The 27,020-nt window shown below is 44.2% G+C and overlaps 1 protein-coding gene across 1 annotated transcript in view; it reads left to right on the top strand.

The window, feature by feature from the left end:
- The first annotated feature begins 4,369 nt into the window (after nucleotides 1-4,369).
- The window catches only part of gli2a (GLI family zinc finger 2a), a 74,401-nt gene continuing 51,750 nt past the window's right edge, over nucleotides 4,370-27,020 (top strand). The window contains exons 1-2 of the mRNA XM_070914241.1: nucleotides 4,370-4,488; nucleotides 19,607-19,747. Of these exons, the coding sequence (XP_070770342.1) occupies nucleotides 19,633-19,747 (115 nt within the window). The 5' untranslated portion in view covers nucleotides 4,370-4,488; nucleotides 19,607-19,632. The remainder of the gene's footprint in view (nucleotides 4,489-19,606; nucleotides 19,748-27,020) is intronic.

The following is a 27,020-nucleotide window of genomic DNA, read 5'->3' as shown; positions in this document are numbered from 1 at the left end:
ACCCAGTTATCTTAAAGAAATGTGCCTAATCAAAAATAAATTCAATAGTTACATTACTTCGAGTGAATGTTTAACATAGTTTAATAAACACATAATATGTGAGTCATACATCAATATTAGATATAATTGTGCCCTTTATTTCTCCGCCCAAAGCTCCTGACTGAATAGGTATCAACAACCTGAACCTGGAAGACTCGGGGGAAGGTTGACCGGTTTGCTGCCCTGAGAAAACACTGCAGCGCTGTCAGTGGCACAGAGAGTCCGGCTGAATAGACTGTCAGGAGCCCGGTGATGGGCAGATAAGAGGACAAAGTCACTACTGTGCTCCAGCAGTGGGCTACCTCACCTCCCTCACCCACTCTACGTGGACGGGAGTGAGGTCAGTCCTGCTTTATCGAGTCTAAAGACGGAGAGTGGAGCATGTTTTTACCTTTGAGGCAAATTTGTGACTTGGTATATGAATAAAATGACTGAATTTAGGACTCCAGGGAAAAGCCTTGCAACCATTCTGTCAAGTGTCAAACAGACATCATAACAAAATAATTTCACCCACCTAATCTCTCTTTAGGCAGGAAAACGTGTTAAAGCTCCTGTTCACAGAAAGAAAAAAACATGCATTCAAACACTGGCCCTTAAAATGAGGAAGAAAATGTAAAGACACAAATTTTGAAGTGTGCTGGTGCATTCGTCATATCTCCATGACAACATATAATATATAGATCTCAAACCTACCAATATACTGTGTCAGCATTATAAAGACTGAGATCTTGACCATCATATCATATTGTGGGAGAAAACCCTCACCAGGACCAGATGGGGTTCAGGTCCCCTGCTTACTGTATGTTGTAGATTTATTGTATAAAACAGACTTCAATAGATGGAGCTGGTCCTGGGGGCGACCGAACAGGCGCTGTGGGCCTTGTAGCATGTCTCCGCCCCTTGGTTACATTCTGCTTATTGAGACATCAATGTTTTCTCTCATGTCAATATGACCTTTTTTTCCCAAAGAACAGTGGTGTCTTCATCATCCTTCGTCTCCACCCTGTCTGCTTCACTGGTGCTCCCTTGATTCAGACACTATTACAGTTTGTATCATGCTTGTTATGACAAAAACAGTGGATTTACTGAAGATTAGAAAAAAAACAGCTTGTTTTCAGTCCACAAATTGTTTGTCCGACGCAAGGAAACACGTTTTAAACGGATGAATGTCATATAATCGAATTTAGATGTTGTATATGTTTTAGAGCCATTTTAATTGGATTGGGGACTGGGAAATGCATTTTTTTCTTCCATTTAATTTCAGTTACTGTGCGTAACCTCTGCTGACACGGCATTTGCAGCATCACTGATGTAACGCCAGTACTGACAACCTGGAAGTTCACGTTTATTTAACAGTACCTCGATTTCACTACTGCTGAAGTTCTTCTTCTTCTTACAGCCTTTTTTTTTTGGTGACATCTCTCCAATTCTTGGGCACGTTCCTGGGTATTGGTACACACAACACCTGCCCTTATATAGTGTTTAGGTGGCGTTAGCTATGCTAATAACAAACAGTAGGCCACACGCTTCCAATTCATGATAAAGTGGAATTCACCATCCAGCACACCTGGTTAAGAGCAGGTTTGGATGGTTCAGAACGTCTGATGCAACTTGAGTTGACTCCCCGTATTTTTCTCTTAAATTTAAGCATTATTATTATTTCATACTGATGTATAGCAAAAAACATCCCACCATATTTAAATTTGTTTTAGATTATCCACTAACATGGGCAATGAGTACATTTAAACAACATGCACCCCATAAACATTTGGGTAAATAATGAGCTGCACCATCCCAGGCTGCAGATGTTCTCACAAAAGAATGCATGAGGTAATAATATGATCAAGCCATGATCTTATTGCCCCCCCCCGCCCCGTCAAACTTCAAATCATTGGCATCTCTCTTCTCCTCACCTTTATCCCTTTTTTCCTCCGCCTCCCTCTGCGGTACTCCATCCAACAGCTTTACTGTCAGCACTTTGAAGTTACATTCCTCTATTCCAATCAGAAAAGAACCAACAAGCTCATTAAAATTCCTGCCTGTGAGACAGTACGAGAGGCCGGCGCGAGCGAGCGGGGCACTCGGGCGTGATGCAGGCACAGAGGGAGACAACAGGTGGCAGCACCTCCAGCCCAGAAAAACCAGCCGGGGCCTGACAATCCCTCTGTCTCCTTTCAGCCGCTCCACCTACTGCCGAGCTGAACAGTGGCTCAGTGTGAACCGTGGACCGATCTACATGTTTGTGTGAAATGTCTCCCACATATAAAAGACCAGGCAGGGTTTTCTTTCTTTATACATGTGTGTGAGGGCCTCAATGTAGGGGCGAGCAGGTGATGGGGAAAGAATGAACGAGTCTGGGGTCTCCTATCTAGAGGTAAAAAGTAAATTTAGCCAAGCGTTGTCCAATTTATTCTGCTCCACCAGATCTCATTAAGAAATGTTGTACTTTTTTTTTTGCTCCTCTACATTTATCAGACTAAAGACATGATGCGCTGTTATGAGCCGCCGTATATGAAGTGGTTTAAAACGACGCTGAAATGTTGCTTACCCGTGAATACGTATGAACCCGGGATGATAATCCAACAACATATCAACGTGACGCACCTGAAAGAGGCCGTTCTGTGAAATGAGTACTTTTACTTTTCATACATAATTATGTGAGTTAAATGAAAGAGCAAACAAAATGTTTCATATTGTCCTTTACGTGATAATATATGAGAGAGTAATTCAGCACAACAAGATGACCTTTTGCATTGTTAAAATGTCTTGAATGGTGTGTGTGTGTGTGTGTGTGTGTGTGTGTGTGTGTGTTGTCTACTTCAGGTCGTTCCTACATTGTGTTTCTGTTCTGTTTCGGTGTAAAAACACGTTTTAATGCATTTGCTCTGGTTTAGGGACCCGTGCAGCAATGAACCGCTGGAAGTCTTCATTTAGATTTGGTATTGTTGTATATGTCATGTAATGTGGCACAGAAATAAATAAAACTCCTGCATGTTTTATACTTTTTCCTCAAGTAAAAATGCGAGACTTTCACCTGTGAAAGGGGCCCCGAAGCTTCAGTCTGATTCACCTGTGGTGGTCATTTATTTGAAAAAGCACAATATTTATTTATCTTATTTATTATCTAAATCTTGACAGGGCTGCACTGTATCCACATCCAGCTTTTAAAGGCCTTCATCATTTCACTTTTGTGCTTATGTGTTCCTAAATGAGTGTTTTAAATTATACAAAAGTTGTATTCTGGCATAGACAAAAAAAAACGATTTCTTTCTTCCCTTTCCTTCAAAAATAACAATTCATTAAACACACACACACACACTAAATGAGCATTTAAATGCACTGGCACGGACAGGGTTACTTTAGGTGAAATCTACATGAATCATATAATGAAATCTGTTTGTCTGCAACATATCACGCTGCCTGCTGCACGGCTGAATAAAAGGTTCCAACCAAGATGAAAAAGCCTGAAAAGTAAACAAAGCATGAATTATGAAGATTGTTTGCAGTCTGCTTGCCTCAGCTATAGGGCTCTGGATGTATTTGTTAGTGGATGTGAGTTGGGATTGTGCCTTGATTGTCCCGTCAAGAAAAAATATATATGTATACAATGAAGCGCTTCAGCAGCTCTGATTCCAAATGCAAGAAACTTGATGCAACACCACCAACAACAGCACTGATTCCTCTACAAATGTGCGCATGTTGAAGTGAGATGACTCCTGTGAGTCAAAACCGGCTCCGATAGACATTCTTGACGGTAAAGCCCGTGAAAAATCGAATAAGAAATGAAACTTTATCTAACTTCCCCCCCCCCCTCCCGTCCACAACTGCTGGATAGAGTTAGCCCGGCCCATCTGGTGCAGCAAATGGCCCAACTCACCAGGGAGCAAGGGGAGTGAGAGAGGAGGAGATGGTAAAGTGTAGGGGGGGGGGGTGGAAGAGGAAGGGGGGCGGATTGAAAACAGATCAGCAGCCTGAAGATCTCAACACCACCGCATGTCTCTGCTGCAACTGCCGAGTGAAGCCCCGCAGTTCCAAACTTTAACGCGCAAACAAAAGCTTTTGACGCACGGCGTGAGTTTGCTGAAAACGCGCGCAGAGCACGCACGCAGAGAGCGCGGCACCCCCCTTGGAGAAGATGGATTGTAAGAAAAAGTTAGTCTCGACTTCTGCTCCGCACTGAGCCGCTCTCCGGGACAGAGAGGAAGAGGAGGAGGAGGAGGGGAGGTTGGCGATGCCGTGCAAACTTTAAAGAGTGCCTCGAAACTTTTTCTTGAACTCGGTTCATGGAGTTTCGCGTCAAGTCCGGAGAGGCTTGTGTGCGCGTCGTGCGTGGTGCCAGCTCAGTCCTAGTTTACGGGAATCCGACTCCAGGCAAAGTTTTCCTCGGACAGACAGAGTGAGTGGGAGAGCCTCGGCGTGGACGCGGAAGGACAGACGGCGGCAGCGAAGGTAAGGGGGCTGTGCGGGGATGCTGACAGCGGCGGGGTTAACGTCGCCTGTTTCGCTTCCGTGCGTTCGTCCTTTCACGTTTTCCACGCTCACTCTCCGGTGTTGTTGAAGAGTGTGTGTTTTCCCCTGTCGCCTCGCGTGTCCGCGGCGGATGAGGCTGCTTTTAGGGGCAGCACCGCGTCTCATTTGCACTTTGAACTTATCTGACAAGAGGAATCCAAAAAATGTTTTGTCCTGCAACTTGATCCATATGGGAAGAGATGTGATCGGAAAGCTCGGCGCCAACCCCCCCCCCCCCCCCCCCTCTGCTCAACTCTGCTTTTAATAGTTGAACACTAACTATTGTAGTGTGTACCGCTGCTGGGGGTCAAGCCGTTGTTATGGTCAAATCTTAAAAAAATAAGACAAATCTAAGAAAATAAAAGCAGCCTGCAAATGCAGCTTCTAAGTGAAAGTGCATCTTCCAGCATCAAGTAAGAAAAAGCACTTTTCATTTGCTTTTTGCTTTTCTTTGTCGGGCTTGAATGAAAAAAAACAAACTATTAAAACAATCTAATGCAGCCACCCACACACACTTTCCCACTTTTGGAGCACTTTACTTTTTTCTTGGTAATCTCTTAATGCTACCAAAGCAAAGAAACAAACATGAGGCAGAGTGTCAGGAGTGCAGCAGCATCGCTGCCTGTCACAGGACTGTGGGAGATGTGGACTTATTGTTGAAAGATTTAAAAGTTTGCTGTTTGCTCTCCAGCCTGAGCAGTCAACAAACACTTGACGCCTTTGTGGGGGCTCTCAAGCAGCTATATTTGCTGTTGGCTTTTACCCCCTATCTAACAGGCGCTGCTAATGATCTCCAAACTCATGTGTGGACTTATGAGTCCCGCTTTTTTGTTGGTTGTTTTTGGCCTACATATAACTGAAAAGGAGGCTGTGTTTGGTTCTCTTAAAGCCCCCCCTGTTTAATTCACATTTGAAAATCAAACGACCCCCCCCCCCTTCTTGGATGACTTTTTTTCTCGCATGCTGATGAGAACCAGACCTAGAAAAGTTAGATAATCGTTGAGGTTTAAGGCTACAGAGGAGCAGGGTTTGAAAAAGGATAAAGAAATGAACGCGGAAAAGTTTCAAATGATAACAATACCGGAGATCCTGAGAGTGAGAGTGCGTGCATGTGTGTTTTTCCGCTTCACATGGTGACAACCCCAGTCAGGGATGGGGTGATTTGCATGAGAAAAAAAAAGAAAAAGTTTTAGTGCGTTTGGCCATTGTGAGGAATGAAGAGTTCCAACAGTTAGAGCCTACGGAGAGTGAAAGGGGTAAAGAATGGATGAGCCTATTCAGCTCATTCAGCCTCAGTTCTGGGGCTCCGCTCTGCAGTGTTCAGAGACCCACAGTGGCCATGTCACTTTCATCTCCACAGCCCCAGCCCCTGTGTGCTGTTGTGTGCATGCTGCTGGAGGGCCCCCCCCCCCCCCCAGTTTTCACACATGGCCTCCGTAGTCCAGACCCCACTTTATTGATCTGGTTTCCTTTTTGCCTCTTTTCTGGAAGTCCGCAGAAAATTTAATGAACCAAATTCTGGAAAAGGAGTGTGTGTGTGTGTGTATGTGTGTGTGTGTGTGTGTTGGAGGGGTATAGGCCCGAGGAGGAGGAGGAGGAGGAGGAGGAGGTGGGGGGGGGGGTACAGCTTTTTTTGAAAGCAAATACCGATGAAGTCTAGCGTACAGGGACAGAGAGGAGGGTAGGAGGAGAGGGTGAAGTCTGAGTGACTCTGAGGAGGGGGAGGAGCACCCCCCCACCCCCCACACACACACACACACACACCACCAACACCACCACCATTACCACCACCCTCCTCCACCACAACCACCCACTCCTGCTGAGTAAACTCAAAAGTTGGGGAGAGAAAAAAACAGAGAGAGAGAGAGAGAGAATGCCTTCAACCCTCAGTTCACTGAGCTAAGACACTGTACTGTACCAATGGAGCCATTCAGCAGCCTGTCACCTCACGATGGCTGTGTGTGTGTGTGGGGGGGGGGGGCTTCTGAGGCCTCTGTGGTTCGGCTGAAAAATGTTAGCACTGGAATGAATGGTAGCTGCTGCTTTTTCCCTTCAGCGCCGTGTAAACCCCTGACCTGTAGTGAAGAGTCAGCTCAACGTCCTCTGCAGTATACCCATGTCATCATTTAGTTATTTTGTGATGAACTGTTGTGGTTTGGTGTGCCAGACCTTCTTCTCAATCTCCCTCATTCACTTCAATTAGTTTATTTCCTAAATTTCCCATGATGGACTAATTGCATACAAACAGAACAGGGAGTGGAGAAGCATAGTTGGAACAAGAAACAACAACAACAACTGACGGTACGCTGCATGACATGTCTGGTGGCCGCAATGCTTTCTGGTCTCCTGAGTATGTGGACATCAGTATATGGGCTTGTCCTATAAAGGCGTCTTCTACCCGATGGACGTAATGCAGGTGCAACGTGGTGAATCATGCTTTGTGATTCTGAGACATTGAAGATGGACAGATCGTCCTTCAGGGCCGTCGAGGCCACCTCGTGTTTCTGAGCTCATTCTCGTGTTTAGGAAACAGTGATTATTGGGAAGTTTTCCTTTTGGTCTCATTGATAATTTAGTCCATAATAGGGTTGCAACTAATGATTATTTTCATTCTATATTAAGTTGCACATATATGTATTCAGATTCACTGAACTCAAGGTGATGTCTTCCAAATGAGCTCATTTAGCCCAATCAACAGTCCGCAGCTATGAAATAAGATATTCAATCAAATCAAATTGAATTACAGAACACAGAAATGCAGAAGCAGAGAATCTTCTGCTCTTTGTGATTGATAAATTGCTTAAACAATGTTGATTGACTAATCGATGAATTGGCTAATTGTGGCAGCACCAGTCTATTAAGTGAATGACAATGTGTTCATTTTGCCCGACAAATAGTATTCAAATTATGATATTATGAGACTGAGAAAAGCAAATCTGTAAGCAGCACACGTTTGGTACTCTTACTTAATAATTTACTTTAACAAACAATAATTAATGGCAATGAATATTATTCTGGTATCAGTGATCCGAGTGGGACCTGGTGGGGGCTGTCATGGTGTCTTCTCCACTCAGAGCTGTGAGGCCTGGCTGCGTTGTGGACAGAAGCGTACTCATGTGCAGGGATGAATTGATGAGACTTTAATGGCAATTTAGGGGGGGCTGTAAAAGGCAGCGTCCCGCTCTGAGCGACGCCGCCGCGATCTCTCGCAGCCGGCCTGCACTTCAGACGGAGGGAAAAGTGGGAGAGAGATGGCCGCTTGCATTCATCTGTAGAGCCCTTCACTGAATCCGGTCCCCCTTCTGCTGTTGGCACGGGGGACGGCACAGGACAATCCCCGCTTGTTTTGAACGCCCGTTGTTTCCCTCCCCTCGAGGCGGCCCTGCTCATTCTCCCTCAAGTGTGTGAGGTTAAATGGGCTCACATCATATCTGGGTTGTGTGCACATTTAACCCCCCCCCCCCCCCCCCCCCCCTTCTCTTTACACTAGAGCAGCTATGAGTGGGCACTCGAATCCCAGAACAGAACCAGGGGTCGGCTGGATTGTACACGCTCGCCCCAGCGGGGGCCTCTAGGAAACACACATGTCGTTGAGAAAGCGGTGCAGCGCCTGAGGTGCATTTAACAAGCCGTTTTAAGGGCTGTGCGGTGGAACAACTGACGAGCTTATTACAGGCCGATTGACCTCATCAATCACTGGAGGTGCCCCCCTGCGTCTGAAACAGGAACGCACAATTGCAGCGGAAAACTGTATTTACAAGTATAACAAGCCTCTTCCTACGCCTGTGCCTCTTGAACTGCAGAAGAAGAAGAAGAAGAAGAAGAAGAAGAGGGTTAGCCAGTGTCTCCAAAAAGGGAGGAAAACCTAAACACATTCAGTTTTGTATACAGTGCGCTCTTGTGTGATGCACGATGTGTCATCAGCAGCACGGCCCGGACTCCTCACACACTCACTCCACTTGCACACTGACTCATCGGAAACCCAGTTTCCCAAAAGCAGTTCAGCGGTAACATCATCATTGTCTGTGGGCTCACAAAAGGAACAATGGTGGTCGCAGCTCTGGGGTCTTCTGGGGGAAACCCTGCCCAGGTCACGGGAGGTCAGTTAATTTGTAGGAGGGGAGAGTGGAGGGGGGTGGGGGGGGGTGAAGCTAATTTCATTATCTCCGCAGAAGATAAACTCTCTGGACAATGGAAAGTGACGGGCTGTTTTTTTTTTTTATCTCAACACTTTTCTCAGCACATTAAGTCTTCAGGTGTTAGTTAACTTTTGATGTGTGTGTGAAGTGTGTATTTTCAGAATTCCCTCTTAACATGGAACTGAATTTAGAGCTGCGACGATTAAATTGATTAGACAACAGACATTAAATTGATCAGCAGTTATTTTGCTAATCATTTTGAGTAATTCTTTAAGAATTAAAATCCCACAATTCTCTAGTTCCCTTATTTCTAGTTCCTATTATTTATTACACAGAAATGGGTATTTATAATTAAAGCACCAACTAACTAGTGCTGAACTGCCAGTTCATTGATAAGTCAACCAAAAGGGAATTATTTGATGATAGTTTTGACAATGTTTTTGTATTTTTATCAAGTAAAAAGAGCAAACATTTGTCTCAAAGATTATCGCCGTAGTTTTAATACCTTTCTGTTTCATCATACATGGGGTCGTTATTGGATATATATCAAGCAAACGTGGGATCGTATGGTGGAATATGGCTCATGTGTGCTCTCCTTGCTGCTGGCTGGTCAGCTGTTAGTGCCATCACACATGTGGCTGTAAGAAGAAGAAGAGGGGTCAGGATTTCCCTGCACTGTATCATTATCACTTCCTCATCAAACACCCAACAGGCTCTCCTGTGTGACCGCGAGCTATAGAGATAGACCGACACAGGCTCGCAGACAATGGCGCATTGTCCGCTGTGTTTGCCCCGCGGGTCCTAATCTGATGCAGAGGCAGAGATCGGGGGTCCGTGCAGAGGCCGCAGTGAGAAAGAGGAGAGGGAAGTTTGTGCTCCTGAGTCTGGGGAGTCTGTGTTGAGAGGGGAGGGGAGAGGGCAAGGAGTCGGTAAGTTATGATTTACACTACAGGCCCAAAGCTACAAAGTCGACGCACGGCGGTCGGGCTCCTTTTCTTACGTTTCCATAGGACGGGAGATATTAGATTCCAAATCACGCTGACTCCGTGCCAGGCCACAGTCTCCTCTCAGATAGACGCCAGAGACGGGGGACGCAGAGAGCGAGAGTCGAGCTTGCACATGTGGTTGTCTTTAGCGACAAGCTCCGCACCCCCCCACCCCACATATCTGTTGCTGCCATCGTCTCCTTTTGGCACTGGCTCTGGGCCAAAACAAGGTTTGCTCATGTTTCGTAATCAGCTCATTAGAGAGAAAGTGGGATGTGGAAACGTGCAGGGGCCGTCTTTGCACTCGGCTGTTTCACACGCAAAGACTTCGTGATGTCCGGCTGCTCCCAGAGTGAACCCGCCGGTGGTCATACGGTAGCAAAGCCTTCCAGCAAAACAAATAAAGTTTGTGAAGACGGCAGCAAATCGACATACATGTCATTCTATATATATTCAATAAAGTATTTCTCATTCTGATTCTCAACGTGGGAAGCTGTGTGCATGTTTAAGCGAGAAACTCCACATTACTGTTCAAACATGTTAAAGAAGGCAACAGTATGAAAAGGGTTATATTAATGTCTGGTGCTTCTGTTTAGACTTCTGTTTTTGTGCTGCGGCTCTTGATTTATTTCATTAATCCCTATTTTATGATCCCAGTGTTGTCTGACAAAATCAACGTAAATACTCACTTTGAGTGAGTGGTCATAGAGTGGGATTGAGTTGAGTATCTAGACGGTCGTCCGTCTGACTTTACTGGCTCATAGCCCTCAACTTGTCTGAGCAGGCTTATGTCATACTTTTAGGTCAGTTTTCACCATCCTCGCTAAAACAAAGGGCCAGTGTTTTAAAGTGAATCCACTACGGAGACTGGAAAGTCGTTCGGGCCGAGAAGAACGTCGGCTTAGAAGGCCGAAAGATACATTTTCAAATTTAGCTGGCTTAGTGTGGACGTAGTTGGTTACAATTACCACAGGATCTCACCTGGTGACGTGCTCTGACAGCTGCCACTGACACAAACACACACATACACTAACACCCCACCCCCCCACCCCAAACTTCAAGGGAAGTCCCCCCCCTCCTGGGGGAAGCCTGAGGTCTGACTTGGACGTAGCAGCAGCTGGCTTGTATGGGCCGCAGTGCACAACCACAGACGCAGACTGTCAACTATCGCAAGCACTTCTACTGGAGTGGTGAATTCACCGCAACAATGTGGAAGTTGCACCACAGTGAAACCTGAGAGTAGCAAATGCCAACTTTGATTTGGCCAAATCTTTACTCACTGGCTTGTAGGCATATCCGCTGTGGTTCTGCACAGGAACACACACACACAGATAAAGCCAGTTTTGCCTAAGTAGTTGTCGAGGTTATTGACAGCTGAAGCAGTCGAGAGTGAGTGCTAACAACACATTTAGGATGAATGACCCAGTCCAAACGCTTCAGAGAGGAAGCCGGCTCGACTCTGTAGTGTGCAATGTGGCACCGGTGACAGCTGTGACACACCGACACACACACACACACACCCTCATTACATGGTTACAGGGTCAGTTTAGTGTTCATTCAGCTGTGATAGGCTATGTCAGCAATAAAAAAAAAAACAGCACCGTTTTCAAATTCGAGATTTTATGATTAATCTCTTGGAAAATAACGAAAAATGTTTACAATGTGAGAAAAATCTGAGGCAAGCAACAAATGCTCACATTTAGCACTGGCGGATCTCACTTCCCCACTCTATATAAATATATAGAATATATAAATAAACGCGAACATCATTTCCTTTTTCAGAGACCAAATGCATTGTTGTTTTTGTTTGGCCTATAGGATCTCAATGCGTCCTCAATGCGTCTTGGGTGCATTCACACCTGTACGTAGAGCTGTCCACTTGTGATCGTATCATATAAGATGCATGTAAATGCCAGGTGTAAACAGGGCCGTTGTGAGCTTAACCCCCCCCCTTAAGGTTAACTGATTATCAAAGTTGCTATCCATACATTTTCTGTCGATTGACTAATTGATTAATCAGCTCATATCCTCCTGTTACTGTCTGTGCTCATATCAGTATCTACTCATCTACTATGGTTGATTCTCTGAAGACAAAAACTCCAAATTGCATCCATGCAGATTCCTCTCTGCCTGGGACTGTGTGGAGGCCGTGAGCTCCACATCTGTTTTCTGTTGGTTGAGGGAGAAGAAGAGATCTACCACAGGATATTGCCTTTACAAGCAGGAAAGGTCAGGTTCAGGGGTGGGGTAAGAACTCATCCACAGGGCTTTTCTCTGCTGTTTTAGATGCCTTTTATATTACATCAGTTGTTAGCTGCTCATTACTCTGTATCTTCTGCGATCCACTGGATGGTTGGGTTTTGGTAAGGGATTTGAGTCCCCTTGTGCAGTCTGCAGATTGTAAAGGTATAGAACAGAAAGGAGATCAATACAAAACTGGAATGTGGCGGAGAAAATACTTTTTTCAAGCCCCAATTTACACGGCTACGTGATTAAAAACAGGATTTACATATACGAACAATCTTCAAACCATTTTGAATTGGAATTAGAATCACCCACAGGTTACATTTCCTTTAGTTACTGAGCCAAGCGAAGCACCTAAAAGGCCTGCCTATAGAAAACCTGAACCCTGATTTGAGAAAGCTTATTGTGGCAATACCTTCCTTCCCACTTGAGTGACCTGGATCTATACATGTGTGACAGCCTGTGGTGATGTTGTTTCAACCTCTGAATCAGACTAATGGCTAATGTGTTGCTGTCAGACCTCTCACAATCTACTGCATGACCTTTTTAGACCTGAGCTTCAAATCCTCTCAGGAAGACGTTTCTCTAAAGACAAGTGATTCACCCTCGGAGAATGTGCCCTGTCCTAGTCTAAACTTGTCTTCTCCCAGAGGTCTCTGAAACTTGCCGTCCATTGCAGTGTTGTCATCTGACAACAAAAATTGTTTGGGGATGATACCATGCAAATTTTGCTGGGTTTTTAGATTGTAAAAGATTTTGGAAGCACAAAGGTGCAAAGTAAAAATCATCAATAAGGTACTGGCAATCCGCATCCAAAGGATTAGAAGTAAAATTGTTCCCTTCAATCTTGGCAGCTTTTCTTGGAAGGAGGGGTCCTCCTAAAAGTTTAGTATTTTTAAACCTACTATAACTTATTTTCTGGCCACTTGGTGGCAGCAGGCTGTAAACACAACATTGTCATATTATCACCTTTTAAACCTTTTTCTCCTTTTAGTGACCGAGCGACACCTTTCACATGACAATATTGATTAAAGCCGCTTTAAAGGTTTATTACGTTTTTTTGTCAGGTAAATCCAAAGGTTTCACTAAGCACATTTTGTAAACTTCGGGGAATATACCCAATGTATGGGTGCCATAACATTAAATACAACTTGTGACTGAATAGAAACTGCACACCAATTTTATCCTACTCTATAAGCTGTAATGGAGTACCAAAAACGCAGGGAGGATTAAAGGATCTAATATGGGAACTTGGTTTGTAACCAGCTTTGTGTTGCGATCGATTTCAGAGTCATTAGAGCAGAGTCCTTGCAAGACCCTCTGAGTTTTCTTTCACCTCACAATGACCCAAGGGGCCTGCTAGTATTTCTTCTCTTCATCCCGGCTCAAAAAAACGCATAAATCAAGAAGTTAAAACTTTTGAACAATGGAAGTTGGCAGGAATACAGTTTCAGATGTGGTGAACTATAGGTGACAGTTTTAGAACGTTTAAAAACTAGAGAATGCAATTTCCGAAGAATTTCACAGGCGTCCATGTTGAGATGTCGCGCCGCGTGCGTCACCTAGTTGCAGCTTAAGCTTTAGCTTTAGCTTTAGCTTAAGTAATGAAAGGTGTTGAAATGAGAGTTATAGTGTAAGGACTCATATGAGTGTTTTAAGTTTATGCAGAAGGAGTTGAGGTGTCATTCAAGTGTCTTACTTGGAATAAACCATCAGCTGAAGTCCCTACGTATATATATATATATATATATATATATATATATATATATATATATATATATATATATAAGCACTGCTGCGTAATGAAAGGAGTGATGTGTGTGTGTAGGAAGAAAAGTCATTGAGATTTTCATTTTGAAAGTCCTCAGAGCTTGTGGCTTTTATTTTGGAAATCCACCCAACTCCAGCCCCCCCTCCCCAGTAAGCTATTGTTTCTTTCTGGGGGCTGCTTTTATTTTGAAAACCATGCATACTCCAGATAGGGCTGGGCGATATATCAAATGTATTTGATATATTCGAACATCAATTAATGTGCGATATAGCAGATGACCATATCGTCATATTCGAGTTTTAAGTAGTTTATCCAGTGATTCATATCGTATATCACGACATAGCCTAAACATTTTGAGATATTATTTATAAGCACATATCGCACTGCCCTAACTCTGTCTACTGTCTGGGGCTTTTGGTTTGAAAATCCAGTTTACCCCTGGCTCAAACTGGTCATATGATAGAGATTAACATGCGAGGCCATTAGAAAAGTCCCTTTTTCTGCTTCCCTCTTGACAAGTTTGAAAGAAGTTTCTACCGTTTAACGGTGTTGAACAGGGTTAGAATAAGTATGATGATGAGAAAGAGATGAGAACATAGTTGGGATTGCTTGTTCCAATCCCACTAATGAGTACCATTTGAATGTTAGGCCCTGTAGCAGCAGCCAAGACTAAAAATGAGCTGTGATGTCTAAGGAAGGAAGTATTTGGTAAGTGAAAAGAGCTCTCGTGGAGAGAACATTTGGTAAGCTAAATTAAAGGTTTCTCATGAAACTGTCACAGAGTACCGGAGAAAGTCCAGCCAGGGTGGTTAGGGCTGGCTGTGTGAGGGGGGGAAAAACAGCTGTATTTTGTCTGAATTATGCAAGGAGCTCTCTGGATCCGGATATAGTGAAGGGACAACTGAAGCCCGGGGAGAGAAGAAGCCTCACCACCCCAGTACTGTTCACAATGTTGCTTTTGTATTCATACAAAAGAACTCCAGCAGAAGTCGCAAGTACTCCATTAAAAGTAATAGCCTAACATTCGAAATGTTACTTAGCAGGATATAAATACTCAAGCAAGGTACAAGTATCTCAAAATTGTAAGTGCAGTAGGTGAGCGAAGCCCTGACTGGCCAAAAACCAGATCACAGCACTGCAAGTGGCACGATCTCAACTAGTTCTTCAAAATAACATGTCAACATGTCCGCGGTGAAGACACCGAAATATGTAAAACAAATAATATTTAGGCTTTTGGCGGTTGTTATGTTGACCTGCATGAGTGTCATCGCTGGAAACCCGAGTAGAGAGGTCTGCAGGTGGCGCAGGGATCAGGAGACCTCACCTATCCATCGCTCTTGTGTTTGCCAAGTGAGCAGAGTGTGGGACAGCAGTTGGTGAGCCTGTCATTGTGTGTGCGCGAATTCACTGTATGCACCCGTGTAAGTGTGTGTGTGTGTGTGTGTGTGTGTGCTGCCAGGAAATAGAGCCTACCAGCATGCACATCACATTGACTGAAAGATAGGAAGGAAGAAAGTAAGAAGAGCAAAGCCTGGAAATCTTCAAAATGAGAGGGCCTCCTTTGATGTGTGTTTGCATTCCTTTCAGTGTTGGTGAAAGGGGAGCTGTTGAACGGTAGTGGAGGAGAGGAACACTTGAAACTGACCGAGGCGCTAAGAAAAACACACACCAGGTCTCATAACAAAAAAAAAAAAAAAAAAAGTCCTGCGAAGTTAGTTGAAGGTGAATTAAAGAGAGGAAGAAAGAAAGACGAGGCGAGGAGACTTTAGATCAGAGAAGATCTGCCAATGGAGCAAGATAATTATAGTCAAGTGATTATTCTGAAGATATCTGCATTTTCTCAGGAAGAAAAAAACTCCACAAAGTAGTGATTCTGCACTGGAAACATGCGTAATTATTTGAATCCCTTATGATTTCAAGTCTGACCTTGGCAGAAGAAAACACAACAGTGACTTTCCCCATTACCTCAGTCTCTTTCCTGTGTCTCAGGAGGGGAAGGTGGTTGTCTGGATGGTCCATCAGAGCGATGGCTGGTGCAGGAAAATCAAGATGTACTGTTCTCTGTTACCATCCCGTGCATTTACCCAGCTCAAAAAACAGCTTTCTGCTACCTGTTTTTAGCTATGAATCGTTAAATACAACATTTTGATATTCAGCCAGAACATACTCATAGTCTACCCGGTGTGGGCAGAATGAGTTTGAAAACAGCATTGAAGAATTTGTTGAATTTATTAAATCCATAGACATATTTCTTGCCATCTGTGTTCACTTCCAGAACAGTCAAAAGAAAACTGAGATTCTCCACCAAACCTCACTTTGAATGTTTGTAAGATAATAAGACATTTCTCAATGGAAAAAAAAAACATCCAGTTTTGTGGCTGTGTGGCAGGAAGGAACAAGAACAAAGCCGCCTCACTGTAAAACTGCAGGGTTAAGGTTTCGGATATGGTTAGTCTAGCCGTAGCCGCGAAAGATAAAAAAAGAAGCAGCTTTGCATTGAAATGAACTGAATAAATAATTCAAAACAGTGATCTGTAAGAGTCTTGTTTTTGGATTTTGCTGTTAGACAACTATGGTGATTTTTTTTTTGCTCTGCACTTCCCAGAAATCATTTGGTAATCAAACAATGAAGCCGATCCTGGGAGCGTTGTTTCCCTCAGTTTTTGAAAGTTTTGAGGTGGTCTGTTCAACATCACTCTGTGACCGCTCCTCAAATCATCAAATAGAGAGGTTTTCATGACGTAGCTCGAGGTTAAAGAGGAGATGCAGCAGGCATGGCAAATGGAAGATTTATTTATGTAATGTTTATTTGCAGAATCATCATTAGATATCTCAGGAGTTTGGTGACTGTGTGTCTTGTAAGTGGGGGTAATCCTACCCTGCTATCTGAAGTCCCCAGTCTGTGGTCACATGGCACAAGAGGGTGGGGGGGGGGGGGTGGCCTTATCCTGTTCGTGCCACAACGGGCTGCCCAGCCAACCAGAAGATGAGAAAAGAAGTGCGCCCTTGTTGTTTGTTCGCCTTTGGCCCCTGCCATCTGTCCGCTTGGTTCCTGACACCTGTACCAGCCTGTCAGAGCCGGGCTTCCCTGTCATCGGGGGCAACACGGGTCTGGCCTGTAGGGAGACACCGTGTAGGGGGAGGTAATGTACCAGCCCCACAGAATTAAGGAAAGAGGTGGGTGTGTTGGGGGTGGGGGTCAGGGTGAATTTGGGGCCACTTTTTTGAGAAAAGAACTCAAATCTAGCAGTTTGACTTGGACAGTTTTTTAGATCTAACAGTCCCCTAAACTGCACCTATATGCACATATATATATATAATTTATATATATGTTTTTTTTTTTTTGTCATTTTTAGGTGAATGACCTTTACGGGTGCTTGTACCCTGAACCATCAAAATATTGGCTCAAGGTTCAGAGGCAATTGGAAAGCAAATAGTTGGCGAGCTGTAAAAGCACGGAAACAGCTATTAATGTGGTGCCAGATGTTCATCAGACGGTAATGTTAAGGGGAGGATTCTCAGTCATTTTTTAAGGGGTAGGCTGCTTGAAAGGCAAACTCTGTTGCTGTGAGCACTGGTGGGCACTTCTTATCTGGGCCAAGAGGGTTCACTACCCTAAAAGAAAAAAAAAAGCCCATTTTCTGGCCAGCTCTGAATAAGATAAAAGCCCATTAAAGCGCACATTAAATTCTATCACAAAGGTGATGTCAGAGTGACGGAGTTCTCCAAGACGAGACTCGACGACGATTTTTGGTTTTTTTTGTTTGGCACCAGGAAAAAAAAAAGAAACAGATGCAGCCTAAACCTGTTAGTCACCCACCTCTAATCGGCTTACATTGGCTCGGTGACAGGCGACTGGCACCTCCGAAGGGTCACAGACATGGCTGCTAATACACACACCCCCACAATAAAGGATGACATGTTGGATATCCACATGAAACCAAAAACAGCACTTCACACATTTGTCTAGCGGTAACCAGATCACTGAACAATTACCTCTTCCCTTGAATGACAGTATCATTCTCGGCCCTCCGTAATGATGTATTTGCCTTTACATATTCTCATACCCTCTAGTACTCCAAAGACTGCGTTTTTAATGTGTTCCTTTTGATCCTGTAGAGTTTTTTTGTGGTCTTTCTTACAGCCAAAAATCACATTTGTTTCCCTGACTTGAGTGAAAATTAATTTCCGGATGGCTGTTTCGGGGTGTTGTTTGTGTCCTTTGGGCACAAGTCAAGTCGTAAACACTTTTGTTTTATAAGACTTGAGCTTGCAAAGTAGTTTCTTTGGTATGTTCGTGTAAAGTTTTAATCAACTGACTTCCCGTAGCTGCCAGCAGGTGTGAGGAGCGAACTGAAGTGCTTCATTTGGATGCCCCAAAGCATTCAGATGCATACTAAAATGTTGTGTTGTGAGTTTTTCATTTTTCCAAACATGGAAAGATGTCCTTTTCCTCGCACCTGTGAAATATGAAGTCACCCCCCGCCCCCCCGATTACATCCAGTTGCTCAGTCTTGCCGTAGTGTCATCTCAGCATTCTGTCAAAGCACACAGACATTTTCTCGCGAGGGTCTGAAAGCAGGTGTAAAAGCGGTAACCACAAGCTCGCCGGAGAGTGTGGAATGACCCCCCCCCCCACCCCCCCAGGCCCGGGACTGGGTCTTGTTTGTTCTGGGCAGAGGATGATCTTGTAGGTCCCACCAAGTCAAACAAGTGGCATGTTGCCAAGTCATCGGGCCATTCACACAGACATGAGGAGGTATTGACACAGTGTGTGCAGCTAAAACCTCAGCGCAAAAGGACGCTTACAATCAGAGCAGAAGAGCAGTGTGAACTCATTACATCAAACTGACAAACCTGTGTGTGTGTGTGTGTGTGTGTGTGTGTGTAGAAGTCACAGTAATACACTTTTCATTACCAAATGAACAAAAGTGATCATTTCACTCTCTTGCGTCTGGTATTCGACTGGTATGAACCGGAAATATTCTTTCAAAGTTTAAATTTAGCTTAAATGAGAAGGAGAAACGTGTGAAGATGCAAAATGGCGTATTATGAATTAATTAATTGAGTGTGTTTGACAGTGTGTTTGTTTAATTAATTGATTAATTAAACAAACACACTGTCACGATGCCTTGTAGTATGAGCAGTTTTGGGACTGAAAAGCCTTTTAATAAATAAATAAATGTATTCCAAAGTTAAGTGTTTATCTTCAGCATTCCCAATTTAAAATCACATCTCTGATTCTAAAACGGTTTCTATAGTCAGCTAGCCGCTGCTCCACTAGCTTCTTACCGAGGTTTCTGTAATCTGATTTTGTGAAAAAAATGAATGTCTTTCCGGGGTTCACTGTCCGTATTCAAGATAAATGGATAAATGTAAATGTACCTCGGGGCACTTGCAATTAGAAGGTGAAACCTTCCTGAAATGAACAAGGTTAATGAACTTTAACTAGCGTGTCGGCATGTGTACCTGTGCCATTGTGACATGGTTTATTCCATATCCATGATATCCACCGACACTATGTATGTATGTGTATGTCATATTTCCAACCTTTCAGCCGTTCTTCCTGCCGTCTAAAATTTCGACTCACTGTTACTGCAGCCACGTTTGACTAGCCACGATCATTTTTAAATAAACAATAATTTTAGATTGTTATTTTAATTCCCTTTTTTTTTTCTAGACAGTGAGTGAACCACGCGATGTTTTGTTGAGTGAGGTTATGTTCCAAGTCAGATTTTTATGTCAAATCAGTCACTGACGTTGCTCTTTGCTCAGCCATGTTAGCGATCACCGCTGCTGATAACTACTCATTTCTCACTCTAATTGCTTCAAATAAGCCAGTGTTTTGGCTGCTTTTGTTCCCCCTCTTTGCACGGCAGATATTTTACCTAACTCCAGTGTCTGTCTTGCCTCTCCAGGTTGTGACGGAAATTGAAGAGTCGGCATGGAGACTTCAGCTCCAACAGCCACTGAGAAGAAGGAGTGTAAGGGTTCAGGTCTGGATGGAAGCAGCTTCTCAGAAATCCCAAAGAAGCCCTCGCCGACCACTCTGATGAGAGGTACAGCTATTTTCTCTTTTCTCATTTACCCTTTATACTTGATATATGACACGGGGTGGACATACAGCAGGCATTACACATAATAGCTGCAGAATTAAAATCAGGAAGGTAATTTAGTAATTTGGTGAGAAACGCTTCAGCTCTGTTAATTTTAAACACTAGTATAATGCAGCACTCCTGTATCCTTTTGTTTTTCTGTAGGATCATGTACTCTGCAGTGCAGTATACTGAAACATTATGGCTACTCACATAAGTAGCTGGGTGGCACATGAAAAGAGTTACACCAAGAGACGGGGGCCACATGTTTCAGAGATGTCAGAGAATGGGTGATGAAAAAATGTTATAATGAGGTCGAAAGACCTTGTTCTCACCTCCCGAGTGTAAATTTCATGAATTACTAAAAAAGGCTGGCGTAGCAGTGGACAACATGGTGTATCAGAGGCCTTGGATAAAGGCTGGGAGGAGGGAAGCACCTTTGAAATGCTAAGAAGATGTCGTACGACATTGTGGCGTTAGCGGTATTTCTGCTTAATGATGGGCTTGGTGGCCTGCCACGAGAGGAGCCATGAGCATTAATTGTTTAGGGATGCAGGGTGAGAAACTAGGACGTTTCAGTGCGCCCTCCCTGGCACCTCCACAAAGAGGCCACAAGTCTTTCAAACCAGCAAAGAAGAAAATAGTGCTCTTGCCACGATATGAATTATTCAGTCATTTATAGAGTTATGACCATTGTGTCATGTAGGCTGTGGGGGGATGAATTTTCATAACCTTGCACCACTCCAAAAAGTAGTCTGCACCCATCAGGGGTTATTTGTGCTTGTGAGGTAACACAGGGGGTGCAGGGGGTGCAAGATTCCCACTATAAAGGGGTCATCATTAAAAGATGAGAGCTCATGGTTTCATTAGTGAATGTGTGATGAAAACTCCTCCATAATGAGGTTTGAGGGCCTTGTTCGGGCCTCTGAGGTATCCAGTGGTATAAATTACTAACGCCTGCTGGTGGAGACGGCTGATGGACACCGAAACCCCTCAGGAAGACACACTGGCATCATCTGAGGGGCCACTGCAGGAACATATCATTCAAGTAGTTTTACTGTTTAATGAAGGGCCTGGTGGCCTGCCATCACAAAGCTCACTTTGTCACACGGGGGAACAGTAAAAGTAGGACATTAGTATGTCATTAGATAGTTTTAATGCTCTGCTTTTGTTTTCAGTTTGATTATTCCTTCTTTTTATTTGAACCGGTTCTCCAATTAGTATGCATGCGGAAACAAGAATATGGGGCAAATGTGAATAAATCAAGTAGCTTGGAAATATTCTTTGTACAATGTCACAAACTGGCTTACTTAAAGGTCCGCTTTCATCCAGCTTTCTTGTATTTGAAATGCAAAGTACTTCAAATCATGCAGACTACATTATAGTTTTTAAGCTTGGAAGCGAAACCGCACAATACAATAGTGTAACTTAAGCAGAAACATCCTGAGAACATCTTGTTCACCCTAATCCGTTGTGTCAGCCGGCCACAAATCTCATAACTTGTTTCCTGAGAGCTCACTTTGCTTGTGTTTCCCGGAGACATGCCTTACCCTGTTGGACGTGTCTGTGTCTCTGAGTGTGAAGACATAATGGAAGTGTGTCTGGCCATTAATGCAGAGTGTGTGTCAGGGTCCAAGGGGAAGTAGAGGAAAGAGACCGGGGATGCTGGTCATGTCGGGTTCAGTCCATATGATAGGAATCAGGCGTCTTTCTCAGGGCCTTGTTAATGGTTTTAAATGGGCACCCACATTTTGTGTGACAGCCTGCATCTGTCTCGCGGCTACAGGGCGTGCTTCCACAGGCTCGGCCCTTGCAACCTGACTCCCAGGCACCGGGATTTACGAGTCTGTGTCGGCTTGTGCTTTACCATGTCAGAGTAACATGTGTTCAGATTAGGTGCCCGCTACCAGGACTGTAAAACATCTCATGGTTTCAAAGGAATACCTGTGATCGATACACCCCCTCCTCCCTACTTCGCGCCAAAGACTAGCACATGGACGCTCAGATGTGCTGTGCTTCGCTGCCTTCCTCTTGGCCTCGACTGAGGAAGAATGGCGGTTTCAAACACAGATCTGCCAACTTGTTGTTTTACGGCTCTTATTATATTCAGAGAAAGTTTGCCAAAGAGAATTTTTCCATCATCCCTCACTTTGGTGTTGACTGTACGAGGCCAGTGGAGCAGACAAGCTCGGTAACACACTCTGATTATTTCAGCCCAACCAGTGTGTTATATTCATTTTTCTTGGGTTTGGCCGTAGCTTGTGAACTCCCGACAGAGATTGATGTTCTTCAGCATAAACAACACATTGTCCACAGATAATTATTCACAGCTTTGATGTATCTAAGGATACACCTTTGTCAACACTTGCCGTCTCACTTGCACTCAAACAAGAATACAGAATTAAATCACCAGGCCTCCAGTTTTTTCCACATAAAAATGGATCAGCCACAAATCTGACTCGGAGAGGTCACTGTAGCTCAGATGGATGAAGAGAAGTCAGGTCAAGTCAAGTCAATTTTATTTATTCAGCCTAATATCACAGATCACAAATTTGCCTCAGGGGGCTTCACGATCTTTACAGCATACGACACACTCTGTCCTCAGACACTTGATTTCGGATGAGGAAAAACTCCCAAAAAAAAACTTTAACAGGGGAACTACCTCAGGAAGTGCAGCAGAAGAGGAATCCCTGTCCCAGGGCGGACAGACATGAGATAGATGTCTTGTGTACAGAATAGACCAACATAATAAAACTTCAGTATGGACAATCACGATGACAAAGTTCTAAATAGATTGTAACATATGTGAAGAATGGATCCGGGAGGACGTCGAGCAAATTCAGGTGTCGCCTAACAGATAGGACCTGAGTCACACGGCCACCTTTCCACCATGGAAACCTGGAAGAGGACAGACTACACGAACACACAAGCAAGGGAGGAGAGGGTGGCTTTGCGATAAGGAGCTGCGTGTTAATCATGGCCACCAGGGGTAAGTCTTAGATGGAGCTAGAGTCTGAACAGTCTCCACTGGGGTCACCGCACTGGCCACAGGGCCTTTCTCTGGAGGGTGCTCTGGAGTGAGTCAACCCCCCCCCCACCCCCCCACAAAGAAAAATGTCCCAGAGAAAAATAGACTCCCACCTCTCCCAGCTCCCTCCCCATCCACAGGCCTACTCCAAAGGGACAGCCACTAATCTTCCTGAGAAAGAGATTTCTGCCTTTCTTTCTATGTTCCTAAATGAGGCTCTTACGCTGCTGTGGTTCCACAGACCGGGTGAGAGGGGGGGGGGGCTCAGTGGCCAGGGTTATGCAGGGATGACCGCATTCATGCCAGACCTCTGTGCCCCCTTTTGGTTTAACTCCTCGGCCTTCCACCTTAGTTGAAACAATCAGAGAAAACGCCTCAAGTATTCTACTCAACAAAAACAGAAAAATGCAGTTCTTCACAATGGCCATGATTCTCCATAACAACCGGACAAGTCAATTTTTCTTTGACCAAGGCACCAAAAACTCTTGGGTTTCGTGTGCTGCGCAATGCGACTTTATGTATCTTTCCTATTTAAAGAAATGCTGTAGATCGTGTTACGAGGCTGGACATACAAGGAACACCTCCCCTGGCTCCTAAAGCCCCCAAACATGTCATGGATTTCATTTTTAACAGCCCAAAGTACATACTCGTATCCCCAGTGTTGAGAAAGAATCAGCTCTATCAGGTGTCATCTACAGTAACATTTTGTTACAGCATATCAATAATGCCTTTCCTGATACTTGAGAAGACCTGCAAGCAACAAGCTTACAGGAAGGCCTATTGACCAAGTCCCAATGTTGTTTATTTTCCTGTCAGGGTCTATAGCCTTACACTATCAGGAACTCGCTGCTGTCCTCCAAGAATGACTTCAAGAGAGACCGATATTGTTTCCCGGAATGACTTTCAATTCATGGCCTTCTATTTGCAAAGTTACAGCTTCATCATCTGCAGAGTCAGTTTACACCTAGATTTTGTGCCCGATATGTCCAGTATGTGCCCAAACTTGGAATTGGACACATCTAATGCAACGTTACTTACATTTTTGTTTTGTTTTTTCATTCACATATTCCCAGCCAGCCTGCTGGAAAAAGAAAAAACCTTTCTGAAATACTTGAATGGCTGACCAGCTATCTGGGTTACAGAGATCAGGGCTTGCATTGCTTTTATAAACAGTTAACTTGGTTGCTTTCCAAGTCACCCCTCAACTCCCCTCCCAGCTTTCATCCTCGCATCCCTTTCTCAGTCTGTCTTTATCTTGGTCTTATCTAGGGTTTCATTTTGTTCACTGGCTGTCCAAGACTAGATTTAGAGATTAGATGCTAAGTGAAAGCAGAAGGGGGACATCTTGTTTTTTCATTGTTTTTTGGGGGTTTTTTTGGCCTTGCTTTTTGCTGTGTGAAAGCCAAAAACAGGTTTTTGAGCCTTGAGTACTCGCTGAAGTTGCTGCCTTGATCATCACTCATTACAGGGCGTTCTCATCACAGAAGTGCTGGCCTACATACTAAGAGAAGGGAACTGCAGTAGGAGGCAGTGTGGTTCTCCTCCAGTGATTGGTAGCAATTGTTCACAAGGGCTTTGAAGACTAATTTACTGTAGATACATGTATTATCATTAAGTTTTTTTATGCTTTAAAACTAAATTATACACATTGTAAGTTCCTTGGATTCGTTTTTATGTTTACTTGAAATAAGTAAGCAAAGAAACCCCACGCTGAATCCAACCATAGAGTTCAGAGGAATTCTTAACCAGTTGAAAGCACTATAGAGACTTGTCTTCCTAGTTTTGAAAAAGAATATCTCAAGACAAATGTTTATTTTAGTGAATGCTTAGAAGACAGTCATAAAGGCAAATATTAAGCAGCCTAGTCTTCAAGTTGTATTTTCTGAGCCAATCCCTACAGTATGTTGACTGAATGGAGGACTGACAGCCTTTGGCAGGTCTCTAATGTGGTTATGAAACATAAATCAGGCTCAAATGAGAGGACATTTCTGATATTGGTTGTTTCTTTGGAACGCTCTGCCTTCGCTTCAAAGCCTCCAGAGTTAAAAAAGCAACGTGGTATGCTTTGGGCAATGTCTGCGAATATAAATCTCTCTGTACCAGAGGCGTCTACACACACACACAGGGCCCAAAGACAACATGTTACATTCCTCGCCGTTTACAAGCAGTGGGAGAGGAGGTGGAGGCAATATATGGATGCTTTAGGGGATTAACCAACACCCCATCAGCCAGCTTTCTCTCCCTATCCCTCGGGTCGCTCCCTTCTCCCTGGCTTGTACTTCCCTCTTTCTTTTTGTGCTTCATCCTCTCTTAAACAGAAAGCTCTTTCCCAGCATGCAGAGTGTAATCCATGCCCCTGCCTCTAAGACACTTCCTGCCTGTTTTGTTTGTCGGACTGATGGGAATCAGCCCAATAAGGTGCCTAGCTCTTTCCTCTTCTCTAAGGTGTCGCCTCAGGCAACCGCTTTCTTTTGACGGGAAGACGCCGCATGCTATTAAAGAACTTGTTGAAAGTCCGTGCTCGTGCATCTCTATGCTGTGAACTCTCAATCTCCCTGACCCAATGTAACCCTCTGCGTCCATCAGACTCCAGCCACCAGTCTGCCAGCCTCAGCTACTTTCATCCGCTAATGTAGCCCTAACACTCAAAGTTCAAGTGAAGCAAAATAAACGTCGGAGGAGTTTAGACGTGGTAAAACAAAAATGTGTGCTAGCTGTAAACACGGGCGGGAGGCGCTTATGTAAACAGGCCCGGTTCCTATGGCTGAGTTGGTCTAGAGGCGGACAGTTTGTGGTCAGGCTCTTCCGGTTCGTATCGCCCCCCCACCCCCCACCCCCACCGCCTGCAGACACAGCTGTGGTCCGCCCTCGTAGAAACACTGCTGGAGGAAAAGAATCAATCCCAGTGCTGCACGGCGCAAAAAGGTCCACTCGCCCGTGATGTGAAGTGCATGTCTGCAGTTACTCAAGCATCAGTCGAGAATATATAAAACAATATACAGCTCAAAAAGTTTAGATCAACATATATCTCTCGGGGGAGAATGTTAGTGTGTTTTATTAAATGTTCCAGACTTTTGCTATTAAGTTCCCAAAGAGCCACAGTTCACTCATGTCTCAGCCCGTGTGCCCAGTGGACAGTAGGTGTCTTTACAATTAAAGCCTGGTGTTATTGTGTTGTAGCTGCCCCCAGAAAACAAGACGAGGAAATTGATTTTTGCCATCAGTGAAATTCCTCCTGGGGGAAACGCTGCTTCTTGTAATTACAGATCTAAGGTTTCACAGCCGCCGCTCTCCAGCCTCTGCTAGCATTTAGCAATTAGCCCGATCACTGAGAGCTCTGAGGCACATTGTTCATACATATCTCCTGCCAGCCAGTGTTAAAAGTGAAATGAACTGGGTGCAAACTTTAGTGGCCAGAAACAATACCAAACCATCCTGCCCAGTCAGCAGCTAGGTTTGCAGCGGAGGCGGAGGAATTCCGTAAACATTTATGAAAAAATAAACTTTTACAATATATTTTTATGGTCACATCCCCGGGAGGGTGAATCTCTCTCCAGATGGAGTGTGCGGCCGTGACACCGGCCATCCCTTATGGCCTCCATCCAAGGACAGGATGCAGACGAGTCGCAGTAAAACAAGCGGCCAGCAAAATAAGCAGATGAGGTCGCCTAAGTAAATGCAGTGGACGCAGGTATAACAAACTAAATCTGTCCCTGCCCACATTTCACTGGCTCTTGTCCTAACATGTCCTAAATACAGGATCAGAGAGGGAAAAACTCAAAGGCTTCCCAGACAAATGTCACGTATCCAACTTGCTTCCTTTTTTACTACATTTTAAGCCTATTAGAAAGTGTTTATTCGATTTCTGTCTGAGAGTTTAAATATGGAACTAGAGTCAGGAAGCGATTAGCTTAGCTTAGCATAAAGACTGGGAGCAGTGAGCTGTCATGTTCATGTGGCGTGCATTTGTATCACATTTATGTCACCAGATGAAGACTGTGAGATGTGGTTAGTAGTGAATCTGTAGAACAGAGAAGGAATTCCATTTGGTTTTCGGCACTGTCGCTCTTGCACCATCCTGTACTCCAGGATTTAAAAAAAAAAGGATTTTCTGCCAGCCATAAGCATCCATTTGCTACAGTGTCATATTCTTTGTGAGAAAGTGCTTCGGGACTGTGCTACTATTAGTTACACTGCTCTGTAATCACA

This window comes from Enoplosus armatus, chromosome 11 (genome assembly GCF_043641665.1).
Source record: "Enoplosus armatus isolate fEnoArm2 chromosome 11, fEnoArm2.hap1, whole genome shotgun sequence".
Taxonomy (NCBI): domain Eukaryota; kingdom Metazoa; phylum Chordata; class Actinopteri; order Centrarchiformes; family Enoplosidae; genus Enoplosus; species Enoplosus armatus.
Note: the sequence above shows the minus strand (reverse complement) of the source record. Positions and strands in the feature narration are given on the sequence as shown.